Below are 22,952 nucleotides of genomic sequence, written 5' to 3' on the forward strand. Positions count from 1 at the left end.
AGAAGATTAGTAGATCAACTTCATGGTGCCCATTTATGGATCAAAATTTGCCTGGCTCCTGCTGAACCAGCCAAATTTCGATCCGTGTATATATTGAACTATATTGAACTATTTGGCACCCATAGGTAAAGCATTGATTTTGACATCATACCTATTGCAGTGCAGCTTAAGAAGACCATTCTTTTTAGCATTCTTTTCTGCATATGAATGCATTTTATGTAAAGGTACAGTATTATATAGATTGTGAACAACTGAGTTGTCTGGGTACTTCACATCTCCACAGAATATACAATTACTACAGAAGTGATTTTGTATTTCAATGTTATTAAAATTACTCCAGTTTGCAGATGCTGTAATTTTCCAAAATGCAATGTGGCAAACTGGAGAAATTATGTACACCATTGGACATAATGCTTTTGTAATTTTCTCAGAAGTCTTCATTAAGATAAAAGAAAAAAATGTAATTGCGGCCGGTGTAGAATATTTAAAGAAATTGTGAATTCTGCTTTTAAAAGAAGACTGTTTAGATACAATGCACTAAAATATACAAAAGCGATTTACAGGAGGGGTGGTGTTATGTCTGTAGCTCCATCTATTATAATGCAGGATTTTTTACGTGAGATACCTTTTGAAAGGCACCCTGTTGAAAACGACCTCATAGATGCAAAAAAAAAAAAAAAAAACCCCACTGTAATGTATAGATGGGAATTACATGTCCTTTGGATGCAAAGGTATAAACGTCCCTGCATAGCAAATTCAAACGTTTTCTGTCTAGCTAATCTTTATCCTCATGACTATGCCCACTCCAGTAAAAATAGAAGACAGGTGTGATTGGAAGCTACTACAGTGCTGACATCCCGAGCATGGTCTATTCAACAAATTGTATCATGGGTGTATGAGACTTTCCTGGCACTAAATAAAATCCAACAACTTTAAATGTATTTATTTCAATGGGTAAAACATCAGTAATAAACCTTAAATGTAGGTTTAAACCCTAATGGAGACAAAAACAGCCCACTCAGTCCCTTTAAAGTGAAAGTCCATGCAAAATCTAAAATCACTGCACCAGTGATCTACAGTAACACTAACCTCTCTATCCCTGTCAAGAAAAGATGAGTATACATACCTTTTTTGGAAGCCAATCTGGCCTGTTCTAACCTGATCCCCAGCCCTGGAATCTCTGCAGAGGACACGGTTGACAACGGCGGTGAAATGAACAGGAAGTGACATCACCCATAGAGTTACTATGGAGCGTCCGTTGTCCTCCGTCTCCTCTGCACCTACACAGAAAATGCGTGGCTGACAGCTCAGCGTGAGATCCACTTGGAGCGGGTCAGATCGGCTTCCAAAAAGGTATGTATACTCCTTTTTTTTTTTCTTTACAGGGATAAAGCAGTTAGTGTTAGATCCCTGGTGTCTATAGATGCAGGTATTTTAGATTTTGCATGGACTTATACTTTAAGTTAAGTACAGCAATCTTGATTAAATGATCTGTTCATGCTAACTCTTCATCAGGGAATTTAGAAGAACCTTACAAGAGTAAGTAGATGTCAGAATACAATAGCTGTACCAACAGAAAATATTGCATAAGAGAGCAATGCAATAATATAAACACAAACTCTAGAAGAAATGTGAAGCCACAAGCCTGTAAAATGCCAAATAAAAACAGTATAATGTGTGGTCTGAGGGGACCTGCTGTGCCAAGCATATTCCAAGTCCCACCCTACATCCAAAAGATGGCACAAAATACATATCTTATATTGGAGATACAAATACAACGAATCAATATAGAAATGATGTATACAAAACCAAAACACAATCCAATTAAATAAATATATATATATATATATATATATATATATATATATATATATATATATATATATATATATTACAGGGAGGTAATACCGTGCCTTGCAAAAGTATTCACCCCCTCTGCATTTTTCATGTTTTTTTGCCTCACAACGTGGATTGTTTGAGGATTTAAATCATTTAATTTACAGAACCTGCCCGCAACTTTGAAGATTTTTCTTTTTTTGTGAAGCAAACAACGAATAGGACAAAATATCAGAAAAAGTCAATGTGCATAACTATTTACCCCCCCCCAAAGTCAATACTTTGTAGAGCCACCTTTTGCTGATATCACAGCTCCAAGTTGCTTTGGATAAAAAAAGAAAAATCTTCAAAGTTGCGGGCAGGTTCTGTAAATTAAATGATATATATATATATATATATATATATATATATATATATTTATTTAATTGGATTGTGTTTTGGTTTTGTATACATCATTTCTATATTGATTCGTTGTATTTGTATCTCCAATATAAGATATGTATTTTTTTTAATTCTTTGTTTTGCAGGTTTTGCAGCCTCTGGTGCCTTTTAAAAAGGTGTGTATACGTAATGACAGATCATGTGACACTTGAATTGCACACAGGTGGACATCATTTCACTAATTATGTGACTTCTGAAGGTAATAGGTGGCACCAGAGCTTTTTAAGGGCTTCATAACAAAGGGGGTGGATACATACGCACATGCCAATTATCATTTTTTTATTTCTGAAAAATAATTTTTTTGTATATAATTTTTCTAATTTTAGACTTAGACTATTGTGTTCTAATCCATCACATATAATTCAGATTAAAAAACATTGAACTAAAGTCTGTAATGTAACAAAATAGGTAAAAAGCAAAGGGGGTGAATACCCCCTTCTCTTTTCTTCTCTGCAGCAGCTGAAAGCCAACTTCTTCCTCCTTCTGGCTTTCACTGTAGATATACAAAAAAACACAGAAACAAAACAATTTCTTATATGTGCTGTACAGAACTCCAAGGGTGGGTCATGGATGGGTGCTATGTGGCACCGATATTCGGGTTGTGTTCTCTTTAAGGGGATAGGTTAGTGTACTCAGGGTTCTCACCGGTACAGGGTGAGGGATTCTGGGACAGTTAGACAGGAGAGAGCCCTCAGTTGAAGTCCGGATATGACGAAACGCGTCAGGGCGTGACTCTCTAAGCACAGAAATCGGAAGTGACGTTTGCGCTCCACGGGGAAGGAATCAGGAAGTCGCCATAGGAAACTAACCAGAGCGGTCTTCAGGGTCCAGAACCGTGAGGCAAAAACTATTATACATGCCTGTTTTTTACTATTTGTGGTACGCATAGACATAGAAGGGGAAATCTGTTTGGGGGATTTTGTCAAATACAATTTTCAAAACGCTATTGCACTATATGGGCTTTTTTTCCCTCATGTATGCTGAATATTGTTGACATGGTGAAAGTCTGACAGATACTTATGAGGTGGATTACATGCTGTTTTATATCTACCATCTGGTAAGTGCATCCCCTGAAGGGGACTTCTTATCCCCCCACGTGGTGAACAGCAGTGGTGATTGGAGCACTTCTTTCTTACCTTAACACTGACTAGGATTACAGCAAGCGTAGAGTTTGCAGCGCTGCTGCAGGACTGTATTGGACTCTGTGGGAGTCTTTTATTACATTTTCTGCTATTTTACTATAGGAGAGAGGACTGATTCACAGTTCTTTCAGCATTAATAGCAGCTTATTTGAGACCCGAGACCCGGACTTTTGGAGGCTCTGAGTAACTTTTGGGTGGAAAAATGGCCTCTACTTCTGACTACAGGGACTCAGCCTCCAGGAAGCAGTACATATGGCAGGAAACTCCCAGTGTTGGTGGATGGAGTAAGAGTTGAGAGGAGACCTGGCTCTGTGTTGCATGTGCGCTGCAAAACATCTGAAGCTGGATGCTGCTAACCCTGGGGTAAAGCTTTCCTGGATTTTTACCTATTTAATAGTTTGATTTGTGCTGAAGATAAGCAGACTTGTTTGTGTTGCATTTTCTGAAGTTTGTTTTGCTGCTGGAAGCTCTGTTGTGTTTCCTTAAGAAAAATAAAGACTTTTATGTTTAAGTTAACCGGCTGTTTCACGTGGTCCCGAGGTGCTAAATCCCCTCAATATTCGTGTATCCAAACCCAAATACATAAAGCAAAATAATATGTATTCACGAGTTTACCTTTTAGGTGGATTCATTTTGTACTGTCTCAGCCTAGGTTCACACTGCTGCGAATTCAAAATCGCGGTAAAATGCGCGATTTTACCGCGATTGCGCGGCCGCGATTTTGCCGCAATTTCGGCCGCAATTTAATGTAAATCGGGGCCCGAAATCGCAAAAAGTAGTACAGGAACTACTTTCTGAAATCGCAGATGCGGCGTCGCACTGATTAGGACAGTGCCATTGCCGACAATTGCCGCCGATTTGAGATGCGATTTGACATGTCAAATCGCATCTCAAATTGTTCCAAATCGTACCCAGTGTGAACCAGGGCTCAATCCCTTTTCTGCACTTGTGTTTTGGAGGAATAGCCCTCCAAACTGGTTGAAAATGTAGGCTTCATTAAGCCCTGGGCAGATACTGGCTCTCAATTTAAAAACCCATTTTAATTCTTGTCCCAGTCACCACCTTTTAGATCCAGAAGTATGTGATCCAATGAACGAAACCATAGAGAAGTGGGTAGTGGTGGCCCTCCTTGAAAGATATAACGGGTTAAGGTACCCTTAGAAGTTAGGATGGCAGTTTCCTAATGCCGTTCACACCTGGACTAGGAGACAATCTTTTGTCTATTGGAATCCAACAGACACTGCACGGCAAGACAACTTTATGTAGTACCAATTGGGAATGCTGGAAAACCTTTTCTGATCTCTTCATATTCCTTCATAGTCTGACAAGGAATGATGAGACCAGTTGGGACTATCCTAGATGCCTTAGTTTGCACCTGCATGCCTGTCTACCCACCCTCCAATGTTTATGATGACCCGTAGGATTAACGAAAACCAGATATTGAGTTAAACAGATGTGAAAACATAAATGCATTTTGCCAATTAAAATGAGCATGCATATTTTGAGACAGAGTAATAAACAAAATACGAATTGCATATGTTTTGCATTCCTTTAATCAAGAGAAGCAAGCGGATAGTTTGTTTAATTTCCCTGAATAGTTAACATATTTTTAAATTTTATTTTTTAAAGTTTGCTTCTAACATACAGCCAAATCGGTCTTCGAAAAAAAAAAAAAAATCAACGTGGTGCCACCCCCTTCCAACCTATTGGTTGCAAAGATATTAGCAGTTGAGGCTGGAAAAAAAAATTTCTCTGATCATGAAGGTGTTATAAAACCTCAGTTCACGAATGGGTTACATTTTACATTTATTATAGTCAATGTTAATGAGTTTTGCAATCATAGTCATACCTAAAGGAGTGGAGCAGTAAAGTGGAAACACCTGTGGAGTAGGAGAGAAAAAAACTGATGTTACCTAGCTAATAAAACACCTCCTAATGTCTTCCCGACTATAAAATGGGAAGCTGGATCAGTAGTTCTACATCCTATAACATGCATTAACACTTAATAAAATGGACAACATTGTATAGATGTGAGCTAGCACCATTTTAAAACCATGGCTTACCTGTACACATGTTGACGTGCTAAAATGCATTGGTGGGATTGGGCACTAAAAACAAAATCTCTATAGTCTTTGAATGTCAGAATGGCTTTTGAAAAGGTAGGAGAATAAAACCTACAATGTATGTGATGGAAATATTTTATTTCCTTAACCACTTCAATACAGGGCATTTTCACCCCCTTCCTGCCTAGACCAATTTTTAGTTTTCAGCGCTGTCACACTTTGAATGACAATTGCGCAATGTGGCTCCCAAACAAAATTGACACCCTTTTTTTCCCACAAATAGAGCTTTCTTTTAGTGGTATTTGATCACCTCTGCGGTTTTTATTTTTTGCGCTATAAACAAAAGAAGAGCGACAATTTTGGAAGAAACACAATGGCCCAGATTCACATACATTAGCGCATATTTATGCCGGCGTAGCGTACCTAATATACGCTATGCCGACGTAGCGCAGAGAGGCAAGCACCGAATTCACAAAGCAATTGCCTCCCAAACTGCGCTGGGTTCCCTCAGCGTAAGCCGTCGTAGGTGGAAGTGGGCGTGAGCCATGCTAATGAGGCGTGACCCCATGCAAATGATGGGCCGAGTGTCATACAAGTACTTAAAACAAACGGCGCATGCGCCGTCCCGTGGACGTATCCCAGTGCGCATGCTCACAATCACGTCGGAACTACTCCCTAAGATATGACGGATCACTGCCTACGACTTGAACGTAAGCTACGCCCAGCCCTATACGACGGCTGTGTTCCCTGGTCCATACCTTTGCATGGGTTGCGCCTCATATATGGAGAATAACTTTACGCCGGATGTACGACTTACGCAAACCGCAAATATTATGCGCCGGGCGCAAGTACGTTCGTGAATCGGCGTATCTCCCTCATTTGCATATGTGCCTAGAAAATCAATGGGAGCGGCAAATGTGCCCAGTGTAAATATGCGCCCACGATACGATGGCGTAGGCAAGTTACGTTGGAAAGCCTATTTTTAGGCGTATCTTAGTATGTGGGTCGCGCATAGATACGACGGTGCACATTTGTACTTACGTCGGCGTATCTTGAGATATGTCGGAGTAAGTGCTTTGTGAATCCGGGCCATTATCTTTTACTTTTTGATTTAATAAATATAATTTTAGAAAAAAATAAATGTTTTTCCTCAGTTTAGACCGATACGTATTCTTCTACATATTTTTGGTAAAAAAAATCGCAATAAGCGTATTTGATTGGTTTGCGCAAAAGTTCTAGCGTCTACAAAATAGGGAACAGAATTATGGCATTTTTATTTATCTTTATCTTTTTACTAGTAATGGCGGCGATCTGCGATTTTTATTGTGACCGTGACATTGCGGCGGACATATCGGACACTTTTGACAAATTTTTGGAACCACTCACATTTACACAGCGATTAGTGCTATAAAACTGCACTGATTACTGTGTAAATGTGACTGGCAGGGAAGAGTTAACACTAGGGGACGCTGAAGGGGTTAAATATGTACCCTAAAGTGTTTTCTAACTGATGGGGGAGGTGAACTCACAAGGGCAGGAGATCGATGTGTGTTCCTCTGTACTGGAAACACACATCAGTCTCCTCACTGCTGACAGGACATGGATCTGTGTGTTTATACACACAGATCCATGGTCCTGCCGTGATTGCAGGCAATCGCGGGTGCCCGGCGGACATCGCGGCACGCGCACCGGGTCCCGAGCAATGCGGCGCCCCCTAGCAGCCGGGAATGCAAGGACGTCATATGACGTCCAGTCTGAAGGATGAAAGGTCCCTGCCGACGTCATTTTACTATGACTTGGTAGGGAAGTGGTTAAACATGGATGTAGTAATGAAATCTGAATCAGCTTTGTCCAGTTTTGTCTTTCTAAGTATGAAAACAAAATTAGTGCCTGTCTATTTTGTGTCTGTGGTTTTTTTTCTGTACAGTGAACAGGATAATTCACGATCCTTGTGTCTAATTGCTCTTTTTTTTTTCTTTAAAGGCAAAACTTTTTTCATTTTGGATAGAGTAGGGAGGGATTAGAACACTTGTCAGTTTTTATTGCTGTCTGTGTCCCTGTTGAGGAGATTCACCCTTTGTATTTATCCTGTATACTGTTATTATTGAAAGTAAAAGAAAATCTCAAATCTTGGGTTGACACCAGAACAGTAATAGAAGGTAAATCTTTCAATGGGGACACTAGTTCTGGTGACCCCGGTGACACCCTCACTTTGGGGGGTTTTGTCTTTGGGAAGCAGATTACAAAAAAAACTGATGGGTTATAACCCTCCCTTACTCTATGCATTTTAGCTGCACTTTAACTTTCCGCCTACCCTTAAAACTACACTATATCTAAGGCCTCGTACACACGATAGGATAGCCAGAGGACAACGGTCTGAAGGAACGGTTTCATCGGTCAAAACCGATCGTGTGTGGGCCCCATAGGTTAGTTAACCTTAGGTTAAAAAAAAAAGGAACTTGCTTTAAAATTGAACCGATGGACTGCTAAGGATAGGTCAAAACCAATCGTTAGTAGGCACGACCATCGGTTAAAAAACCCATGCATGCTTAGAATCAAATCGACGCATGCTTGGAAGCATTGAACTTCGTTTTTTTCAGCACGTTGTGTTTTTCGTCACTGCGTTCTGACACGATCGGTTATTTAACTGATGGTGTGTAGGCACATCAGACCATCAGTCAGCTTCATCGGTTAACCCAGTGTTTCTCAATTCCAGTCCTCAGGCCCCCCCAACAGGTCAGGTTTTCAGGATTTCCATTATTTTGCACAGGTGATTTGATCAGTTTCACTGCCTTAGTAATCACCACAGCCTTTTCATCTGAGGGAAATCCTGAAAACCTGACCTGTTGGGGGGGCCTGAGGACTGGAATTGAGAAACACTGGGTTAACCTAAGACAACGGTCCTTCAGACCGTTGTCCTCTGGCTAACCTATCGTGTGTACGAGGCCTAATACAAAAAAAATTGCCTCCTATATTCATCTACAATTACAATAGGAATAAGATCTGTCTTTTAAGATTTTGATTTATATATCTTCAAAGCGCCAATAGCATCACTAGTAAACTAAACTCTAGAGATAAAAAACACAAATCAATGTGTTGATCCAATAATGAAAAACAAATCAGCAAAATTCCTTTATTAAAAAATAAAAAATGCATTGTCCCCCGACATAACTCCATTGTCAATCACAGCACCGCTGGAACCCTTGTTATGCACCGCCCCCCCTTGTGATGTCACTGAGAGGGGGAGGGGAAGCCTTAGTAGCCAGTCATATATATTGCATGCAAGTTTGTTGAAAAGTAACATGTTGAGGGGAGGTTAAATCGGAGTAAGCAGAGGAAATTTTGGTTTGTTGCTGCTGCTGCTTCTTTGTCCAGTCACTGACTGGGGTAAGCCAGGGGGCCAGGCTGTTATATATTTCTGCTGCAAAAAAAATGATCATAAGGCTTGTACTTTAATGATTATTTTCCATTTACAATGCTGTGCTCCTTTTCAAGTATTTTCTTAATAAAATTATATTTCTGATCATTTATATATATTCAAGTTAATGACTTGCATGTTTATTTCTGTTCTTTGCCAATCATGTTCTTTTGGTCATCATCGATGCAGCCACAGTACGTTAGCTGGTGCCTAAACTGTGTGTAATTGTATGTTTGTGCAGTAAGAGCATGATTCAATCATGGCTGTTTGGAAAGCTGAATTAGCATGCCCCTAATCTGATGCTGAAGGTAGATTGAGGACTTCTATATATAGATGTAAATATAAAAGCCTGAGGTTTTTTGACTAATGCATGCTCAAAATGCTTCCGCTAATAAATCGCTTTGGGCCACATGGAAGCCTAACAGATTGCACTTTATTGCCTGCAGGTCTTTGCTCTTCTCATGTTTATTCAATTTTGACATGCCGTTAAAGGATGGATTTCTGTTCTAGAAAGATTACAGTTTAAAGCTGTAGCACAGTTTTGTATTAAAAGCTAATGAGGAGAAGTCAAAAATGTTTTTTTGTTTTTTTACTTTATTTCCCAGGAAAAAAAATAATAATTGCTGTCTTCTTCTGAGTACAAGTCTGTCTTTTCATATATGTATGTATGTGTGTATATACAGTAAATATATACAGTTTACTATATATATATATATATATATATATATATATATATATATATATATATATATATATATATATTGGGTAGATAATGTAGTATTAGAGAGGACATTAGATGATATAGTGTAAACAGGGTGTTGGCGCTGCTTATGAGCCTACCACACTACTGTAAGGTACCCGACACTGTTTTGCACACTTACCAGCTTTGGAAATTTATCAAGTACATACTAAATATTTTAGCAGCGCCAACACCCTGTTTACACTATATCATCTATTGCACTTTGTCACTCATCTGAGGGACTACCCAGGGGGCAGCAGCTCATCTACCCAGTCCTAGCGCGGAAATCTTATAATTAGAGAGGACATTGTTTCTCTTTTAACAAGCATTGTGGAATAAGATTTTTATTTTATTGTTTATTAAAAAAAGTTTTCTTTCCTTAGTAAGCACCTTCAAGGAAAGCTGGGCTTATTTGAACACCTGTTGAATCCAAGCATAACATAATATTTTAGAAGCAGTTAAACCTTTGGTCAGTGTGTAGAAGGTGTCATGCCGCGTACACACGATCATTTTTCAGCATGAAAAAAAACGTTGTTTTTCAGAATGTCTAAAAAACGACGATTTCCCAACTTCATCATTAAAACGATGTTGCCTACACACCATCGTTTTAAAAAAATGATCTAGCAAAGCGCGGTGACGTACAACACGTACGACGGCACTTTAAAGGGGAAGTTCCATTCGCCTTTGGGCTGCTTTAGCTGATTCCGTGTTAGTAAAAGACGATTCGCACTTTTTTGTCTGTTACAGCGTGATTAATGTGCTTACTCCATTATGAACGATAGTTTTACCAGAACGAGCGCTCCCTTCTCATAACTTTCTTCTGAGCATGCGCGGGTTTTAAATGTCGTTTTATCCCACACACGATAACTTTTTACAACCCCAGCATATTCGATTTTTTTTTTTTGTCGTTTTTCAGAACCTGAAAAATAATGTGAAGCCCACACACGATCGTTTTAAATGACGTTTTTGAAAAACAACATTTTTTTCATGCTGAAAAATGATCGTGTGTACGCGGCATCAGAGTTCAGTGGACTCATTGGGGTTGATTTACTAAAACTGAAGAGTGTCAAATTTGGTACAGCTCTGCATAGAAACCAATCAGCATGATTGAGCAAGCTGCATTTAGAAGCTAATTGGCTACCATGCACAGCTGCACCAGATTTTGCATTCTCCAGTTTTAGTAAAAAAACAACAACATTTTGTCACCAAGAATACCAGCTGACTAAAGGCAGGACAGAAGCTGGAGTGATGTAAACCCTCATACAGATGGCTAGGGCAAACAGCAGACCATAGCAGATTCAGTCAGTTGATGAACCACTCCTCAGCAGAGTTCAGGTTCCAGACCTGTAGATGGAATGATGATTGACCATAAATAAAAGGCAAATAGATGAGTATAGACAAGGTCTAAACAATAAACACAAGAATAATCCAGGGAATGAGTACTCATATAGACCTTAGGCATAAGTAGACAGACTAACCTGTTGATAAGGCACATGTTGAATATCAAGCATTCTATTTAAGCATTCTTGATTAGGCTAAGTGTGCACAACAGACACCTGGAGATGGTAAGGACTTAGGGCCAGATTCACAGCTGAGATACGACGGAGTATCTCAGATACTCCGTCGTATCTCTCAGAGTATCTATGTGACTGATTCATAGAATCAGTTACGCATAGATATTCCTAAGATCCGACAGGTGTAATTGTTTTACACTGTCGGATCTTAGGATGCAATACCGCGGCCGCCGCTGGGGGGAGTTTGCGTCGTAAACCAGCGTTGGGTATGCAAATTAGGAGTTACAGCGATTCCCGATGGATTTTCGCGTTCGCTACGTCGCCGCTAGTCTAGTTTCCCGTCGCAAAGTTAGTCGTCGTTTTTGGTGCCTTAACTTTACACAGCAATCGTATTGCTGTATAAAGTATGGGCGTCGTTCCCGCGTCGAAATTTAAAAATGAACGTAGTTTGCGTAAAGCCGTCCGGGAATACGGAATTACGCTACGCGCGTCGCCGTTCGAAAAAATGACGTCACGGCGCGCAAAGCACGACGGGAATTGCGAAACTGAGCATGCGCAGTAGGTCCGGCGCGGGAGCGCGCCTAATTTAAATGGCACACGCTCATTTGAATTGGCCCGCCTTGCGCCGGAGGCCGCCGGCGTAGGTTTTCATCGCAAGTGCTTGGTGAATCAGGCACTTGCGATGATACGTTACGCCGCCGCTCACCTACGTGAATCTGGCCCTTAGTACTGTCTACTCAAGTGTTTTCTGCTGACCATCTTATCTGAATGCCTGATTTGAAATAAATGACTATATAGTCGCTTGTGATTTTATATACCCCCAATGAACCTGGTAACCACAGACCACGACATCTTTCCTTAGTTTGTAAGTTATATGGTTGAGCTCAGATGGTGCTTCTGTGTTTATAACATGAAAGCGACTTTGCATTCTTCATAGTATTGAACAATAAGGAGATTTTACCTCTAAGTAAAATCAAGGTATGAATCTAAGGAAACATTTACAGCATAGTGGCATCAGTATAAATTGTTGTAAGTAATTAGCAAATTGGTATTAAAAATGCTGCTCTGTAACCTAATTTATTAGGAAAGATGTGTGAAACGTAGCCAATTCCAGCTACTTGCGCACAAACAGCCCCTGCAGTGGGTCACATAGCTTGGTTTGGGTTCTGAAGTTCAAAGACAGTATTGTTACAATTACCATGATTGATCCATTTTTGTAGATCTAAAGGTACCCACACAAGTACCAATTATGACCACATAAAAGTCATGTAAAAGTAAATTGTCAGTAAAAGGCACTTGTATGTAATGTACTACTAGATGTTACTGTGTTTCCTCGAAAATAAGACTGGGTCTTATATTAATTTTGGCTACAAAAAAACACACTAGGGCTTATTTTCAGGGGATGTCTTAATTATTTATGGTATTAAAGTGGTTGTAACCCCAAAAAAAAGTGCTTGTGTTGTGGCATTTACCCCTCTCCATGTTCTAAAAAATCAATCTGGAATGCATCAATAAAAAAATAAAAAAAAGTTCCTGCGTCACCCGTCCCCCACCCTCCCACTGTCAGGTCAGGAGTCAGTTTAATCATTTAAAACAATCTATTTTGCTTAAAATCCTTGTGAAATACTTTTAATAAAAATATTATACTGGTACATTAGTGTGTCCACAGTTTTATACAGAAGAAATCCCTTTGCAGTTCCCCTGGGCATTCACGTAATCTGCTCTTCTTCTCTGAGAGAACGTCAGCAGGGAGGAGAGGATGAGAGAGAAGAGCCGAGATCACGCTGACGTCAGCCCGCTCCATAAACTCCATACACTGAAGAGGAAGGGGCTGTAGAGGTCAGCTAGGACGAGAGAAGAGGCCCTCAGTACACAGTAATGGATTACAGTTTTTTGATAGGGCTTATTTTTGGGGTAGGGCTTTTATTGCAGCCTTCCCTGATATCACTAGGTCTTACTTTTGGGGTAGGGCTTACATGACGCTGACAATAGCAACCTGTGGTCGAATGTGCCTAACCTTAACTCTATTAGTCCAAGATTATTCTACATAGAGAGGAAAGATATGACATAGAGATAAAAGATTCAACATTCTAGAGACAGTGTTGGGGTAGACCATTCGACATGAACGACAAAGATTCGACAAAGCAGCGAAAAACATACAAACGTTGAATCTGTTATTGAAGGCTTATGGTGTCTGTCGGAAGTTCTAAAAAGATTTGACAAGCAGCTAAACTGTACGATGCCACAATCATACATTTTTGGTCAAATGCTCTGCCCATAGGCTATAGAAGAATTTGAATGTTAGTTGACTAGTAATAATAATTCATAATATAACTATTACTAGTGTCATACAACATTAGAATTCTTCTATAGCTTGTAGGCGGAACATTCGACCGGAAATGTACAGTTGCAGCATCGTACAGTTTAGCTGCCCCATCGAATCTTCTTAGAACATTCGACAGACACCATAACCCTTCAATTGACAGATTCAACCTTAATTAGTTCGGATTTTCGGACGAATACATTTTATAACGAAAACAAAATAAATAAAAACACATTTTGGGAGTAACTAAATAAATACATTTTTTTGCACGAAAACGAAATTCTGAAACAAAATATTTCAGTGTGCACATGTCTAAAGGTTATAACACTAAAACGTTAAATCTAAATCATTTGGTGATGGGGGGGGGGGTGGATTATGGTGTGGGGTTGCTTTTCAGGGGTTGGTCTTGGCCCCTTAGTTCCAGTGAAGGGAACTCTTATGCCCTGTACAGACGATTGGATATCTGAAGGAATCTAATCCGATGGATTTTTTCATCGTATATACGATGAAACTGACTTTCATCAGTCTTGCCTACACACCATCGGTCAAAAATCGGACCATGTCCAAACGCGGTGACGTAAAACACTACGTCGTGCTGAGAAAAATGAAGTTCCATGCTTCTGAGCATGCGTCGACTTGATTCTGAGCATGCGTGGATTTTTGACCGATGGTCACAGACGATCGTTTTTTTCTATCGTTTTTTTATCCATATTTAAAAACATGTTTTATTTTTTTTCACTGATGGAAAACAAACCGATGGGGCCCACACACGATCGGTTTGACCAATGGAAACGGTCCATCGGTCAGTTTTCATCAGACAAACCAATCATGTGTACAGGGCTGTAGGGCATCGGCGTAGACATTTTTGACAATTTCATGCTCCCAACTTTGTGGGAACAGTTTGGGGATGGCCTCTTCTATCCGCCCCTCTTGTAGATTTCTGCAGGCAGTCTGTAGTAGGATGATCTCTTGTGTCCCTCCCAGAGTTTCGCTGTCTGCGCAGGCCAGTGATGCGGCCATCACTATTTTTACAAGGTAATATCTGAAATTATGTCCTTTGTACCTAATGAGGGATATACCTAAAGGAACGTTTTTGTGCCTGGAGTTCAGCTTTATTTCTAATATATGAAAAAAACTACTCCATGAAAGAGCCTTTATATCTGAAAAGGTGTTTTTTCTTTTTTTTAAAAGCACTAAAATGTGCTGCTGTTCCTAACTCTTCAAGGTAAGCATCACATTTAGCAACCTCAGTGTCAGGTGTTCAGTAATGGTCTACTTTGTTCTGAGCTTTTTTTTGTAAATGCCCTTTTCCCCTTCTTTTAAAATGCATTTTCACTTCTGTGCTTAAAGCTGGATAGGCTTTACAGGAAGACTGTGATGTCTGGGACATAGGAGAGATGTAACATTGGCTATTTGTATTTACATTCAACGCTGGTCACATACTGTTTGTGGGTACATATCTTAATATTTAAAACCGTATCCTCTGTATAAGCCCGAGATATGTTTAATACTATTATAAGCTGTAGGGAAATGCAAGTCTTACCTTTTGTGTTTTTTTTTTCTTCTTTTTCTATGTAGCAAGCGAAACCTGCAATGATTTTCACCCTATGTTCTTCACACACGATCGAGCGTTTGAGGAGTTCTTTTGTATCTGCATCCAGCTGCTGAACAAGACTTGGAAAGAAATGAGGGCAACTTCTGAAGACTTCAACAAGGTAAGAAAAAGTGATTCTTTAAAGGTACCAAATCATTTGTTCTTGTCCTAACTACCTTGAAAAGAACATTACATAAAGTTTCTAATAAAACTTTAGTCCATTGTTTTATGTAATATGTATGTGTTTAAAGTGGAACTTCGTTCTCCCAAACAACATTCATTATTTTGCTGCTAGCATTAGTAAATCGATAGCAAAGTAGATCATATTTACTTGTTTTAAACTTTTTTTATTTTTTTTACATTCCTTTGGTTACTTACTGTTTATTTTGCCGATGCAAGTGTTGTCATACATCCCAGGAGTCTTCAGGAGAGGGGGAGGGGGTTTCTCAGCTAGGCACGCTCTCCAGAATGCATGCCTTAGTTAAGGGCAAATGCATTCCAGGAAGTAGGGCTGGGGGGAAAAAAAACGATTTGAATCTAGAACCGAGTTGAGAGGTCAAATCAATTCAGATTTTCAGCAAATCGATTTTTTTGATTTTTTTTTTTCACCAGGACCGTTGCTGACACCGCGCCAGCCCTGAGGAGCTGCGGGCAGGAATTCTTAGGCGAGACCGGATGCCACGGACTAGGCCGAAGCTGTGGCCTCGCCTAAAAACTCCTGCCCGCAGCTTCTCAGGACCGGCGCGGTATAAAAAAAAAAAAAAAACCTTGATTCGATTTGAGAGAAAATAGCCACGCTCTACCAGGATGTAAAGGCTACATTAATTATTTGCCCTTATTTAAGATGGACAAGGCCAGAAATGCTAGGAGGGTGTTTTTCAAGGTGATGTCTTAAAAAATGAATGAAATAGAGTTTTTGGTTTGTAGGGCTCGGATGCAATGAAGATCCGCTTTTAAAGATAATGATTTGCTATTGCTAAGGGACTGGTTTATAACCCTAGGTGAATGTAGGCACATTTTATTGCCTGGGTTTCATTCACAAGTACACAGAGTACATTTCTGCATGGGGCACAAGTGAAAATCCTATGGTTCTCATAATTGTCCCAGACTTGTTAAATTGTATGTAAACCTAATCATTAAAATCTGATAATATTATAGGCTCGGTTCACACTTCTGCAATACGATTTTGATCTCACCTTCAGTACGAATATGTAGTTCTACTTTGATGCAACGTTGATAAGATTTGTATATATGAGATCATCAGAGTAAAGGGGAAAGAATGATAGGGTGGGGGTGCAGACTTTACTCGTACTAGGGAAACCACCACAGTTAAAAAAAATAATGTATGTGCTTATGTATAATGGAAATTGTAATATGGATATCTAATGTGTATTCTTTTAAAAAGGTTACCTCTCTGTGAATATATGAAAAAGTTCCTGAGGAAGCATCTATGCGAAACACGTTGACCTTTTGAATTGTGATGATATGATATTTACTATAGAGGCATTGGTGGACTACAAGGCCCAGCATTTTACTATAACAATTGCATTGCATATCATGCGAGACATGACCATATACAGTAAAACCTTGATTTGAGAGTAACTTGGTTTGAGAGCATTTTGCAAGACAAGCAACATTTTTAAATACATTTTGACTTGATATACAAGCGAAGTCTTGATATACAAGTATGATAGACAGGGGGATGTAGTGGCGCTTGCAAATACTAAAAACCGACAATAATTTAAAACAATAAAATATTCTAAACAATGATTCCTAAAGTATGAGAGTGAGTCCGTCCTCTACTGGGGTAAAATTGTGTTCCACTCGAGGTCTATGCCCAAAGAATACCATCCAACATCAATAATTAGATGTGGAAGGAACTGCGAGTGAATAAATAATGAAATCCAATGGATAAAAGTGCCCAACTGGCCGCACAGTGTACATGGGATAATAATCCTTTTTTTAAAAATATGTGTCATAAATCCTTAAAGTGCTTGATAAAAAACAAGTGCAAAGTGCTAATAAATAAAACAATAATAGCAGTGAATGAAAGCTCCAGCTCTCCTGGAAAGTGGTTAATTACTAATTAGCAAACACATGCAGGAAAAAGCAACAACTGAAAAGAAGTCCAAAAATGCAAGTGTCCTAAACATCTAAACGGTTCAATCATAAAACTGTTGTTTTTCTGTGCGATGAAAAAAATATAATAATAAATAAAAAATAATAAAAAAATCATAAATAGTCCAAAAACAGATAGTACAATATCACTGCAGGATTAGTGATAGTGAATAAAACTATATCCAGTGCAAAATCAAGTGATAATGATAATATTAAAAATAAAGTGCAAAGTGCATCTGTGCTCCATTCAACAATTCAGATGATCAGTGCTCATTCAGTGAAGACTTGTTACATTGTGCTCATATGTCTGTGAATCAAACCAGCCCGATTTTCCTCAGTGTGGGGATTATTTTTACCAGCCTCTTACCTTCCTGAGGCTTTTACCAAGCCTGTAACAGGAGCTGCTCTGCAGTCACATAGATAAAATCCAGGATCCAAAGACGGCTCACACTCCTCCCCATTCAGGCTCTCAAAAAGAAACACAGGAATGCCTCCATAGCATAAAACCACAGGATATCAGTTTAATAAAGAAAAACGAATACACTCACAAACATTGCTGTGTTAAACAGCGTGTGTACAATCGAGTGTCACCGCTCTGCGGCCGCAAAGCAGGTGACTTCACCAGCAAGCCCTCTGTGTCCTCCTCACGCATATCGCGACAGCCCTACGTCGCTTAATCATAGGATCCTATGATTAAACTGATATCCTGTGGTTTTATGGAGCACAGATGCACTTTGCACTTTGGACTTTATTTTTAATATTATCATTATCACTTGATTGTGCACTGGATATAGTTTTATTCACTATCACTAATCCTGCAGTGATATTGTACTATCTGTTTTTCGACTATTATTTATGATTTTTTTATTTTTTTTATTTTTTATTTATTATTATATTTTTTTCATCGCACAGAAAAACAACAGTTTTATGATTGAACCGTTTAGATGTTTAGGACACTTGCATTTTTGGACTTCTTTTCAGTTGTTGCTTTTTCCTGCATGTGTTTGCTAATTAGTAATTAACCACTTTCCAGGAGAGCTGGAGCTTTCATTCACTGCTATTATTGTTTTATTTATTAGCACTTTGCACTTGTTTTTTATCAAGCACTTTAAGGATTTATGACACATATTTTTTAAAAAAGGATTATTATCCCATGTACACTGTGCGGCCAGTTAGGCACTTTTATCCATTGGATTTCATTATTTATTCACTCGCAGTTCCTTCCACATCTAATTATTGATGTTGGATGGTATTCTTTGGGCATAGACCTCGAGTGGAACACAATTTTACCCCAGTAGAGGACGGACTCACTCTCATACTTTAGGAATCATTGTTTAGAATATTTTATTGTTTTAAATTATTGTCGGTTTTTAGTATTTGCAAGCGCCACTACATCCCCCTGTCTATCATATGCTGTCAGTGCGTGAGCACTATTAGTTGTGGCTGCTGCTTGATTGTAACTTTTAATTTATTTGTACCACTATATTTTTTCCCAGGTTAGGCTGGTTTGCGCATTAGTTCCCCCCTTGTTTTATATTGATATACAAGTAACGTCATGTCAGAACTGTGTATAAAAGAGAAGAGAGGCTCCTCTAAGTGTAGTAATATGGTTACATTTAATGAAGGTACAACATTTAGCAACATATTTCTACACTTAGAGGCGCGCCTTTCTTCTCTATTATACTCTGCAGCTCCTGCTGGATTTTGCTTCTAATCCCCTTGTGGATGGACATTTTATGGTTGCACAACCTGGTCACATTGCTACAATCTCTTCATAAGTCCCTCAGTTTATAGTCCATATAAATAAATGGTCATTGAACGAATCATTTGTGTTTCCATTATTTCTTATTGGGGAAATTCGCTTTGATATACAAGTGCTTTGGATTACAAGCATGTTTCTGAAACAAATTATGCTCGCAATCCAAGGTTTTACTGTACTAGGGATATGTTGTCCATTAGTATTTAACTACTTATTAAATAAAGTTCTTTTGCAATTTTTAATTCTCTGGTTTCCCTGGTACCAGTAAAGTCTGTTTTCTCCTTTTTTCCATTTTTACTTTTTCTCAAAGGTTTGTTTATGCGATGGGGCTAATATTGCACTGGAATAGCACCAAAGCAACAAAGCACCAAAAATTCCTCGATGTTGTGTTGCATTGATGTGAACGGAAACCACTGGATACAATGTGATTTCCCTTGTCATGTGATTCGGTGCAACTCAAGTTGCATCTGAAATCTCACTAGTGTAATCTAAGGCCTCGTACACACGACCGAGGAACTCGTCGTAAATGAAACATCGTTTTCCTCGACAAGTTCCTTGTCAGGCTTGTCGAGAAACTTGACAAGCTTTCTTTGCGTACACACTGTCAAGACCAAATCTGGTCGTTCTCAAACGCGGTGACGTAAAACACGTACGACGGCACTATAAAGGGGAAGTTTGATTCCACTGGCGCCACCCTTCTGAGCATGTGTGGGTTTCTAAGCATACACACGAATGTGTTTCTTGTTGAAAACCAGCCCGACGAGGAACATGACGAGGAAATTGAGACTCCCGACGAGGAAAAAGAGAACTTGTTCTCTTTTTTTTCTCATCGAGTTCCTCGACAGTTTTCTCGATGAAAAATGTACACACGACCGTTTTCCTTGGCAAAAAAGCTCTGCCATCAAGTTTCTTGATGGATTCTGTCGAGGAAAACGGTCGTGTGTACGAGGCCTAAGCCTTTAAAGTGGATGTAAACCCGATTCATGAAATTTGAGCTGGGCACATATATCTGCAGTATTTTGTTATCTCTTTTCAATGAGACATAGCTCTCTTCTGAACGGTTCCTCTGTTGTCAGCCTGAGAACTCCTGACATATTTTTTTACTTTTTAGACAAAAGCGGCCTGAATCTTTTGTCAAAGGAGGTTGCTAAAATAGATTAGCAGAGAGCAGCTCCTATTACAAAAAAGCTCTGAGAGTCTCTGCCTATGATGAGAGGGGGTGTGTGCCTTTCCTCCAATAAGCAATGTTGGCTATCTAGGCTGTATTCCCAGACATCACACTCTGTGTTAACCAGTATACAAATGTTAAGACAGCAGATATACATATAAAACCTATATAGGGGGATTTGGTTAATCTCTGTGTATCATCTGAGGCTGTTCACTTCACTGGGTGTATGGAAGGTTTACATCTACTTTAAGTGACACTGAACTATTCTATAAAACAATTTTTACTACTTAATGGCCCTGTAAACTATTTTTTCATGATCCTTCTGTGTTTTTTCACCTCTTTGTAATGTCTTCTGTGACCTCCAGAACCTCTTCTTTCTCTGTCACTTCTGTTTGTTTGGAATGAGAAGTGCATATTAACTGTAGTCATGTGCAGTGTTCTATGCACACTACAAATCCCATAGTTTATGGTCACTAGTTCATTTCAGGAGCAAGTAAGGGAAGATGGCTATTTTCCCACATACGAAGTGGGACCATGGAGAATGAACGTAACCACCCTCTAACAGGAATTAGATGTTAGATGTTTGTGAATATGAAATTAAAGAATATGAATAATTAGAATATGAAATAAAAGACCTGATTGCTATGGACAGCAAATGTATTTAATTATTTATTTTAAGTGAAGCCCAATGTGAAGGTTCCTATGACAACACAGACAATTTTCTGACAGTCATGATTATGGTAATAACTAGAATAGTATTTACTGAGAAAATGAAGGGTATTCACAGTGGAATCAGCCAGTCTTCTGCACAAGTGGAGCTTTTCAGATAGGAATGGCATTGCACTGATAGAATACAGTCTTGGAGAGTATCAAGGGACTTTTTGTTGATCCAAGGCTGTGATTTATAGTGAAGCAAAGCTGGCATTAGGCCCTTTTTTAATTGCGGATCACCTTCTACAAACTGTATAAGGTGGCTTCAATCTCAATGCATTAAGCATACTGTAAACTATTGTGTGCTGTTCTTATACTACTTTAACAGCCAGGTATCTATTAGCATTTAATCTAGTAATTTCCTTGATCAGAAGCAAAACGTGCGTATAGCAGCATAGCACAATTTATATTCATTTTCATAAATCTCTAAATGCTATATACTGAAAATGTGCATCTAAAAATAAAAACCACTCCATCTGCAATGAAATATAAAATACGCCTCATATGAGATAAAAGGTGCTACAGAATGATTACCAGCTTTGTTTCATTTCACACATTTTCCCTTTAGGTAATCCTGCAAGATAAATTAAAGTAACACTTTACACCAAAGAAATTCACATATTTATTCCTTTCATTTAATGTTAAGTATAGAATACCTGTATTTCAGTAGTTAACGGATACTTTTTTTTTTTTTTAACTGGACCTTGTCCTGTGGGGATTCAACTGCATCTTGGAGCTCAGTTGCCATACACAAGCACACTATTGCAAGGAATTTTATTAGATAACATTTAACCACTCAAGGACAGCCTCACAACTTTTTACGTCGACAGAATGGCACGGCTGGGCAAATGGGCGTACAGGTATGTCCCCTTTAATTTGCCGCCATGTGGTCATGCGTGCGCCGTGACTGTGCCTGCGGGACCAGTGGACTCAATGTGTCAGTGTAAACACATCTCCCCGTTCCTCCTAGTGACATGTCACTGATTGTCTGTTCTCTGTCATCCGGAACAGCAATCGATGACGTCATCGTGCGAGCGCTGTATGCGTTCCAGCCTATGTATTAGGAATTAGGAACAGGCACGCGGAGCGCCTGTTACAATAAGCCTTCCTGCCAACCATGTTTCATTGTAGAGCTATAGTTTCACCTTAAGTGTACCAGAATATGCCGTCAAAGTCCCTTCTTTTGCCACCCTACTGTTACATAGTTACATAGTTAGTCAGGTTGAAAAAAGACACAAGTCCATCCAGTTCAACCACAAAAAAATAAACAAACAAAATAAAAAACACAATACAATCCCATACACCCAACTCTATACCCACAGTTGATCCAGAGGAAGGCAAAAAACCCCAGCAGAGCATGATCCAATTTGCTACAGCAGGGGAAAAAATTCCCTCCTGATCCCCCAAGAGGCAATCGGATTTACCCTGGATCAACTTTACCTACAAATCTTAGTACTCAGTTATTTTATGTACATTTAGGAAAGAATCCAGGCCTTTCTTAAAGCAATCTACTGAGCTGGCCAGAACCACCTCTGGAGGGAGTCTGTTCCACATTTTCACAGCTCTTACTGTGAAGAAACCTTTCCGTATTTGGAGGTGAAATCTCTTTTCCTCTAGACGCAAAGAGTGCCCCCTTGTCCTCAGTTTTGACCGTAAAGTGAATAACTCAACACCAAGTACACTGTATGGACCTCTTATATATTTGTACATGTTGATCATATCCCCCCTAATTCTCCTCTTCTCAAGAGTGAATAGATTTAGTTCTTCTAATCTTTCCTCATAGCTGAGCTCCTCCATGCCTCTTATCAGTTTGGTTGCTCTTCTCTGCACTTTCTCCAGTTCTCCGATATCCTTTTTGAGAACTGGTGCCCAAAACTGAACTGCATATTCCAGATGAGGTCTTACTAATGATTTGTACAGGGGCAAAATTATATCTCTGTCTCTGGAGTCCATACCTCTCTTAATACAAGAAAGGACTTTGCTCGCTTTGGAAACCGCAGCTTGGCTTTGCATGTTATTATTGAGCTTATGATCAACTAAAACCCCCAGATCCTTCTCCACTACAGATCCCCCCAGTTGTACTCCCCCTAGTATGTATGATGCATGCATATTCTTAGCCCCCAAGT

The 22,952-nt window shown here is 39.3% G+C and overlaps 1 protein-coding gene across 2 annotated transcripts in view; it reads left to right on the top strand.

Annotated features, from left to right (window-relative positions):
* Window positions 1-22,952, top strand: part of ELMO1 (engulfment and cell motility 1) — a 559,417-nt gene that overhangs the window by 323,192 nt on the left and 213,273 nt on the right. For both annotated transcript variants that reach the window (XM_040353213.1, XM_040353215.1), the window contains one exon: window positions 15,055-15,191. In XM_040353213.1, coding sequence (XP_040209147.1) covers window positions 15,055-15,191 — 137 coding nt within the window. The remainder of the gene's footprint in view (window positions 1-15,054; window positions 15,192-22,952) is intronic.

This window comes from Rana temporaria, chromosome 5 (assembly GCF_905171775.1).
Source record: "Rana temporaria chromosome 5, aRanTem1.1, whole genome shotgun sequence".
Lineage (NCBI taxonomy): Eukaryota > Metazoa > Chordata > Amphibia > Anura > Ranidae > Rana > Rana temporaria.